The 9821-nt window shown below is 37.3% G+C and overlaps 1 protein-coding gene across 1 annotated transcript; it reads right to left on the reverse strand.

The window, feature by feature from the left end:
• Positions 1–25: 25 nt before the first annotated feature.
• On the reverse strand, positions 26–7694 carry gtf2b (general transcription factor IIB). Its single transcript, XM_074650771.1, has 7 exons — positions 7553–7694; positions 4725–4837; positions 3043–3176; positions 2729–2875; positions 1886–2015; positions 1324–1605; positions 26–615 (listed from the first exon to the last, which is right to left on the reverse strand). The coding sequence occupies exons 1-7, from the start codon at positions 7567–7569 to the stop codon at positions 482–484; spliced, it is 957 nt and encodes a 318-aa protein (XP_074506872.1). The 5' UTR covers positions 7570–7694; the 3' UTR covers positions 26–481.
• Positions 7695–9821: the final 2127 nt, after the last annotated feature.

Raw genomic sequence — 9821 nt, forward strand, 5'->3', positions numbered from 1 at the left:
ATAAATGACCGGATAGTAAAACAGGTTTTATGTAAACAAATGTTTAATGTTATTCAAACCATGAGCCGATTACCATGCTTTAATGAAAATCTTTTATTCTTTTTAAATTACTTAGAACAATTCAAACTAACTAACAAAATAGAACCAGGTCATTTTTCTACAAAAACTAAGTTTTATGTATACAGTATGAAACCAGCCTAAAATTGCAAGCAATTACATGTTCCAACTTGGACATATATACATGATACAGTATATCATTTGAGTGTATATACTGCAAGTACAGTCTGCAAGCTGTTTTTCTTCTTTTTTTTTAAAGCACTGGAATGTGTCCGTTATATTCCTGCGAGGGCGCCTCGACAAAGGCTAGGAGTCTTAGGAGGGACAAGGGGAAACCTTCCAAATCCAACACAAACATGATTTTTTTTAAAGAAAGAATACAATCTTGTAAGTACAGCAGAAAAATATCACTGTCACTGCGTCTTCACAGTTGGGGCAGCTTGTCGACGGGTGTGTCGAATTTGAAGTCTGGAGGGAAGAGTTCTGCGGCGCGGGGGTAGATGAGTCGGTATGACTGTCTGATCGTAACATCCGCGACGCCGGCGATGTCCCCGATTTCTGTGGACGCATCAGAAACAACGTTCAAAGAATCTGAAACTTCTGTGGCTCAACAATGTAAACAAAGTGGAAATACAATATGTCAGAATCCTTTTTTTTAATCCATTCAGAAAAACGTTTAGCTAAAAATCAACACATCTGGAGCTAGAGGGACACCTCTGTCCTGCTCGAGGACACTTCAACAGGGAGGATGACTGGCGAGAGACATTTTATCAGATCATTAAGACGTGATGCCGACTCAGCTTTACTCATTTCCCTTTTATTAGGCTGCGAAATCTTCAACTTCACTCAACTAATTCCACTTTTGTGACAATTCTCCATCTTGTACAGTGTACTCCACTACTTTTATCTAGTGACTGTAATTACTTGATACTTTGCAGACCAAAATAATGCGTACAATACTTACTATAATCTCAGAAAATATAATGCATTGTTGTTGTTACACCGAGTAGAGGTTTATGGGTATTCAAACCATCAACAATAAATCGGACAGATAAATGCTTCACTTATTTAACACGGATTTTACTGTCTGTATACCTGTACTCAAGTCAACTTTGTAATGCATTGTTGTTTTAGAAAATGTATTTTATGCATGCCACGTAGGTTTGGTTAGGTTTTTTACGGGATTTACAAATACATATTTTCCCCCCCTCAGGTTGCAACACAACATTTGTCTATCAGCAGTATTATTATAGCATCCCCACTCACCTTTCTGGGTCTTCTTCTCTGCAGATGCCTGGGAGGCCATGTAGATGGCTGCCGCGGCCACCGAGATGGGGCTCCTGCCGGGCACCAGGTCGAGCTCCACGGCCTTCCTGGCGATGAAGGTGGCCGCCATCTGCACCTGCTTAGGCAAGCCCAGGTTTGAGCAGAAGCGAGACATGAAGTCTCCGGTGGTGATGAGGTCCACGCTGGTCTCCAGCGCCTTCAGGATCAGCTTGAAGCACCTGCCGATCTCCTTCTTGGAGATCCGAGAGACGGCGCAGATCTCTGCGGGAGGGAAGGAGAGACGGAGCTCGTTTGGATGGAGGGACGTCAAAGAAAGGTGCGTCTTTTCGGGTATTTTTTTTTCTCTGTTTAATCTCCACTGAGACGTCCACACAGTGAAATTAGATAAAGTTCACCATCATGTATCCTTCTATAAATCTTACTTTACCAGTGACCATATATTAAGAAGTAACACATTTGCTTTGTTTTCCATCAATCATTCCTTAAGAGCGGTCGTAAATTAAATAAAATGGCAGATAGCTATAAAGTAGTTCATTCTGACCTTTAAATGTTCTTGGTACACCTTCTTGTCTGCAGGCGATGTAGAGACAGGCCGAAGCGATGGCATCGTTGGCTCGCCCCTTCAGGCTCTTCTGTTCATAAACCTGCTTGAATAAGTTGTTTGTTCTGTCCTGCAAAGCAAAAACAATATTTACAGAAAAATTATTATTTCCATCCTCTTAGTAGAGATCTTAATGACAATCTTCCCAAATCCAATCACGTTTAACGTTCTTTTAAAATCGGGATGAAATAGTGTTTGTCTTCACAAACCCAAAATAGTGTTTTGTAAATTGCATTATAAACAACTGTGAAATAGTGCTGGACTTTTTTTAAACACCGACTTAACCTAATGCTGTTAAACTAAAACAAGATGACAAGTTATGATGATTGAGTATAAGTGAGGCTAACCTGTGGCTCTTTGCCTTCATATGTGGCTCTTCATTTCACATTCTCTATTTCTGTTTGTCTTTTTTATTTAATGAATTTATATTTTATTTATCATCATCATGTACATTATTGAGGCAACGTCTCGAGCTTAAAGAACAAAACTGCAGACCTTGTATATCCCTTTTATACAGGAAACACGCATATGTGTAAACTTTAGCAGAGACTCCAGTCTGCAGTTTTGTTTCCTCTTAAATGATAAACCACAGAATGACAATTACCATTGTAAAGATTAGTTTCAGTTTTCATTCACCCTTGCTCTCTCGTGCGTAAGAGTGTTTAGTGCGATGTGACATGGCTCTTTAAAAGTGGTACAGCTTTGTATCTGACTGCTTAGCTTCACCTGTTTTTAGGATAATCTTTCCCAAAAGCACAAAATCAGATTTATTTTAGAACTTACTATGATGTTTCTTGGCAGGTTGATGCGATCTGCCATGGTGCTGATTTCTTTGAAGGCGTTGAGCATGGCCCGGTCAGAGCTGCTCATGGTCCGCCGGTTCTGGTACTTGGAGTTACCGAATTCATCAAAGCTAGCTGCGCCAGTTCCCTGTGGTGGAGACAGTGGATGTGTAGCAGTTAAAGTCACTGTAATCGGATTTCGAGAGACTCCATAACATGGGGAAAATAGTCTAAACATATTCACACCACTGGAAATTTTAGTTTTTAAAACAGAATGCACACATCAAGGCTCATTTTTAACGACGGGCGCCTCACCTTGCTGATCATGGTGGTTAGGTCGCCCCCGTTGAGCAGAGGGTTCTGGGCGTCTCCCACTCTGGATGGATCTTTGAGGGCTTTCTCGTTGGAGAACGTTCTCCACTCTGAGCCGACGTCGATTACACGGTCACCTGAGGAGAAACGGTTGGGACTATTTAAAAAAATAGGATATATAAAGAATTAAACCTAAAAATTGTACAAGATCAAATTCTGAAATGTTCATTGTAACAAGTTTTAATAGATATATCTGCTGCATGAATATAACATTTAAGTTTATTTGAATGTATATACTCAATACAACCAACATCTGTGTCGTTTCTGTTTTTTTAAGCCAGCTTTTCAGTCTTGTGAATTGACGGCTACACCTGTTGCTCTAACCAGGTTACTTTAGATACATGAGAAGTGAAATGTGACAACACTGAAGAGTTGATTTCAGAAATAGAACATGGTAGTTTTATAAACCTGACAGATTTTGTTCTTGTTCATGTTCAGTTCTGTTAATAACCTGCACATACAAACAGTAAGTGCACACAAATATAGTGCACTGTGTTCTTCTGTCTGTCTGTATCACTTCCCTCTGGAATAATTAACCAGGAGATGGTGCCAGCACAAATCCCTCATGCAAACCGATCTACCGGAATATATACTGTAAATATTGTCTTAATCCTTCTCTACTGTGTTTCTTCAGCTCGTCCCTGTATACTGAATCTAGCGCAAACATTTTACACATCATCCCTTCCCCCTCTTTTCTAATTTGCCTATCACCGTATGTTGTGAGGCAGAAATGCGGAACAAAATAAAATCTAAACAAATGTTCAGTCATTCAATTGCGTCAAATTGGAGATGTACAAAAGATAAAAAGGTGTGACAAAGGCAGGGCCTACTGCTAGTTATCATGACTGTGTTCTTGGAACAGTGTAGCAGGGGCAAGGATTAGATTTCTGATATTTTAATCCTGTTAGGCTTTTTTTTTTTACCGTCCATAAGTCTTTCTAACATCTCGAGGCAAAGTGACATTCATCTCCTTAGAGGACAGCCAAAGCTATGGGAGCAGGAACAGAGGGCACTTTAGCTTGCATCAGACAGCGGCTGGCGTCTCTCGTCTCCCACCTGACCTGCTCTCTGCTCAGGGGGCTCGTTAGAGGAGAACTGTGTGTGTGTTCCCCACAGCTTTGTCTTACAGTCGCCTCACATGTTAAAAGGATTTTTTTATACACTTTATAACACTGCCTGTATGTGCCTTGTCAATAAATTACAAGATTGATTAAACACTAGACTAGGCTGTTGAAACGCTTCACTGTAGCATAGATTAATATCCAGAGGCAGGTTAAAATACTTTACAGAGAAATAAATGTAGTGTGGCTAGCTTTTCAAGATTTTAGCTTTGGAAACCAAGTCATCGCTTTGTCAACTGCGTCATTGTGTAGCCTGTCGAATCAGCTGATCACATGCGGAATTATTTTAAATTCGCTGACCTCAAAACCAGACAAACAGGTTCAGGAAGACGTTTCCTGAGAAACCTGTGTGCGATGACGACTTTGATTATGTGACTATGATAGAGTTCAACTGAGTCATCTTAATATAAGGAAACACACAAAGGAAACTGAATGGAAAGGAAGAATGTCTTGTAACACTGAAAATAAGTGGAAGTGCACATGTTCGTAGTGTGTTATACTGACCTACTACAAGGCCACATTCGGGGCAGATCATGTCCCCTGCTCTGTAGTCCTCCACCAGTATGGCATCAGGGTGGTTGGGACACTGAACTCTGGGAAGGGCCAGGGCATCTCCGCTGCAAAAAAAAGAACATTTATGTGATCAAACAGCTGAAAATGGGAAAGGCAGGAAAGCAGGCAAACATGGGGTGAGGGAGGGAAGGAGAGAGAAAATAACTTAATGACTTGTTAAAGATCAGTCATAGAAGGAAACAGCAAATGAAAACAAAAGGAAAATAAAAGCTAAGCTTATTTCCATTTCTAGTACCACGGGGAGGAAAATCTAAATACACAATGTTCCCATAGTCCAGATGTGTCATTTTCACTTTACTTTCCCCCTTTTTAAAGCTGAGAAGAAATACCAGGACAGAGCAGGCTGAAAGAACAACACGGGTTGAAGCTGGCAATGACGACATGTGAATCCAAACATTAAGGAAACAATATCCAAGATCAAAACAGGTTGAAGCAGTATTAATCCGTGATTAACTGGGTCAACAGCAGTCACATCCACATCAAACAACCTGGAGGCAACGCTAAAGACTGCAGTAACTTAATTAGAACTACAACTAACAATTATTATTGATTAATCTGCCAATTATTTTCTTTATTAATTGTTTAGTGTATGAAATATAAAAACAGAACTGTTCAGTTTTTCAGAGCTTAGAGTGAAGTCCTTAAAGACATTAAACCTACAGTTCTCCTCACATTTTAAGAAGCTGGAGTCAAGAGAATATTTGAGATTTTTGATTTAAAATAACTTTAAAGAGCTATCAAAAATAGTTGACTAATGATCTGTCGACTAAACTGATAATCGACTAATCGTTTCAGGTATAATCTTTTTTTTTTTTTATATTTTATTTTCAAATTTTTTAGTTAACGAAATATACAAAAAATAAAACAGACATGGCTTCAAATGCCCTCCCTATCCCACCCACATACAAACTGAAAAGGAACCATATACTCAATAGGAGGAGTAGACTAGTTAACTATCAATTAAATTAAATCAGAATCGTGTTTATTGCCAGGTGTAAGAGGTATACACTAGGAATTTGCTTTGGTTTTGTTGGTGCAGGTAAGTGGTATAATAACAAAAGGATAGATAAAAACGTTAGAATAAAAAAATTGAAATCCTACCAATATACAAATAAGCTATAAACATGATAAAGGATTAAAAAAAAAAGGATAAAAAGAAAAAAAAATTAAATACACAAATAAAGAAATCATAAATAACGAGATGCAGTGTTCTGACTAATTCAGATGACTAATGATGTATCAAGTCTGACTGGTATAATCTTGATATAAAACAACATGTATACGTTGCCTCCTGGACTAAATCCAACACGTTAAACGTCACGATGATGTGGCGAAAGCAAAAACAGATGATCCAGAGGGCGTCAGATCAGGAGCCTACCAACTATTCTACATTTTCCGCTCTCTCCATTTACATCTACAAACACTCAACTAAATAAAGCCAATAAAGTCTACTCGCTCAGTGTGCGAAGTTCACTGTGTTCACTGTGTTGCGTAAAACAGAAAAACATTTGTTTACAAAGGAGTCCTGCTCTCAGACTGCTACGCTAACACGTTAGCATAAGTTTCAACTACACTAACATTAGCTGGATGTGTTGTTTAAAGAGCCCAAAAGAGGCAAGGCAGCTTTATTAGTAGAGCACATTTCAAAGTGCTTTACATAAACATTCAAGAACATTAAGACAAAATGCAAAAGAACATTAAGACATAATTAAAACAGTTATAAAAACATTAAAGATTAGAAAATAAAAACAAGATACAATTAAAAGCTATAGGATAGAAGCTAAAATAGAATATAACAAACAAGAGTAAAAGCTCTAGTGCAGTATGAGATCATTATCTGGTTTAATAAAAGGCAGCAGCAAACAGGAACGTTTTAAGCTTTGATTTAAAGATCTCAGAGTTGGTTGTCCTGCAGGTTTCTGGGAGCTTGTTCCAGATATTTGGAGCATTAAAACTGAACTTCTGCATGTTTAGTTCTGACTCTGGGGACACTAAGCAGACCTGGTCCAGATGACCTGAGAGGTCTGGATGGTTCAGAACATAGCAGAAGATCAGAAATACATTTTGGCTCTAAACCATTTAGTGCTTTGTAAACCAGCAGGAGTATTTTGAAATCAATTCTCAGAGACAGAGCATACGTTTCAACTTCACTAACTACACTAAGCTGGATCTGTTTGTTAAAAGAGCCCAAAAAGAGGAGCCTTAAGTAGAGGAAAACATGAAGTTAAAGTGATAATCAAGTGAAGCTATTGAGCTCCAGCACAAAGGTGTGAGAGAGAGTAACAGAGAAACAGTAACAGAGAGAGTAAGAGAGAGTAGCAGAGAGAAACAGTAACAGAGAGAGTAAGAGAGAGTAGCAGAGAGAAACAGTAACAGAGAGAGTAAGAGAGAGTAGCAGAGTGTAACAGAGTAACAGAGTAAGAGAGAGTAACAGAAACAGCGAAATAGAGAGAGTAACAGAGAGAAACAGAAAGAGAGAGTAAGAGAGAGAAACAGAGAGTAACAGAGAGTAACAGAGAAACAGAGATAAAGACTTCTGGCAACATCTAAACAGCTAGCTAAGCTAAGCTAAGCTAAGCTATGCTAAGCTAAGTAGCTAGCTAGCACAATACATCGTCCACATAAGGTTAATAAGGTCGTGATGTTTAGGATTAGCGCTCTCATCATGTCTAACTAGATCACCTTTATAAAGCTACACTCTTTAGAGCCCCACATGAGGAAGGAAGAGGAGTTATATCTGGTTTAGAGTTGCTACGCACCGGCTCGTCGACGCCATGTTGCTCCTCTGTCCGTCTGATCCTCAAAGAAACAAATGAACGCACCACCTCTATTTATAGCTTCTCCTCTGCTCACGTGACCGTTGGAGTACGGGGAGCCGTGAGGATCAAAATAGGCGAACTGTTATTCCCGTTTGTATAACAGTGTGTGTTTGTCGCGAAGCAGTGTCAACACAACAATGCTGATGTCTATGGCTATATATTATATATTTATAATGTATAACATGTGATGATTTTAGTATTTTATATGGAATTATGTGGTAATATTCTTCTATGCAATGTGCCCATAAATTCCAGAGATCATGTGACACCCAAGATGAACAATTAAAGAAACAGTACATATAATACCAATTTACATACAGTGAGATGACATACAAAACCACACACACATACCATACCAATTTACATACAGTGAGATGACATACAAAACCACACACACATACAATACCAATTTACATACAGTGAGATGACATACAAAACCACACACACATACCATACCAATTTACATACAGTGAGATGACATACAAAACCACACACACATACCATACCAATTTACATACAGTGAGATGACATACAAAACCACACACACATACAATACCAATTTAATAACCGGAACAAAAAAATTATAATATATATATATATATATATATATATATATATATATATATACATATACATATACATATACATATACATATGTATGTACATACATATACATATACATATACATATACATATATAATATTAAACTATCGTACCAGAAGCTTAAAATTTCTGTATTTTGAGGAAACTTATGAAAGTAAAAATGTAAAAATAAAATGAAAAAATAAATTAAATAAAAATAAAAAATACCACACACTCATACAATACCAATTTAATAACAGGAACAAAAATATCCATTGATAACTTGATAATGCTTTATTGAGTAGCTCTGTAATTTCCTACGAAGGAGCTCTGTAATTCCATGCTGTATATAGCATGGAATTACATAGCTCCTACATATTATATATATATATATATGATATTAAACTATCGTACTAGAAGCTTAAAAATATTGTATTTTGAGGAAATTTAAGAAAGTAAAATTAAATAAAATAAATAAAATAAATAAAATAAATAAAATAAATAAAATAAATAAAATAAATAAAATAAATAAAATAAATAAAATAAATAAAATAAATAAAATGATGTATTAAGTATGCGAGTCGTAACCACGAGAACAAATAGGTGTAAATATTCAGCAAGCTGATGGGAAAGGGGGTATATTTCGAATATAACTCATTGAAGCTTCAAAGCCCAAAAAAATGGTATTCGGGACAGTCCTAGTATAAAGTAACAGAATATACTTAGCACAAACCTTATATTTCACCAGAATATGAGATCAAATGTCAGTGTGTTTACGTGGAAACCCATTATTGGCTTACCAATAAAAACAAGATAAATGCTTTCAGTTTTTATGATAAAGTTTTATAAATTTGCATTAAAAACTTCTGTACTGCAACAGTGAATCACTAAACTGTACTCATTTTTCCTAAGAAGCCTACAGATAAAGAAAAGGCCTGTGATTTTGCTTTCAGACAGTGCCAGTCTGTGTCTCTGACTCTGTACCAATCTGTGACTGCTCCTCTTCATCATACTTCCCAACCAGGCCTGTGAAGGAAACCACACAGTACCACAAAGAGACACTTGATGTGGTCAGGTTTTGTGGTAACAGAATGACAAATCTGTCTTCATATCAAATATCTATGAAATAACTATCATATAAATATAAATAACCCACTACTTATAATATGTTTGGCAACATACATTAATTTCTTAGAAAACATCTTTGGAAACTGAAGTTAACTGAATGACTGTAATGCATTATCATTACCTCAACAGTGCCAGTGTGCATCAGGACAACAGCAGGTGGAGCTAAATAACCTTGTTCCAGGATGATGCTTACAGTGATTCATTTTCATGGACAGATCATCCAGCCCTGATCTCTCTCTCGTAGTGATGTTGATGTTTAAGTCCAATGTGAATGATTCTGACTTGGTGATTAAAAAGCCGGCTCATCAGGACTGAAAATGATAAGCGACATCGGAATATATTTGTTTAAAGGTGCTGATTAGGAAACAATGTTGAGAAAACGTGTGCACCACCAGCTATTCTATTTTTCACTATTCTTTGTCTGAAAAGTGTCCCTGAGAAGCATTAACAAATCTTCAACGCATGATTTCTGATACACTACTACAGAACCTCTGCTGGA

This window comes from Sebastes fasciatus, chromosome 11, assembly GCF_043250625.1.
Source record: "Sebastes fasciatus isolate fSebFas1 chromosome 11, fSebFas1.pri, whole genome shotgun sequence".
Taxonomy (NCBI): Eukaryota; Metazoa; Chordata; class Actinopteri; order Perciformes; family Sebastidae; genus Sebastes; species Sebastes fasciatus.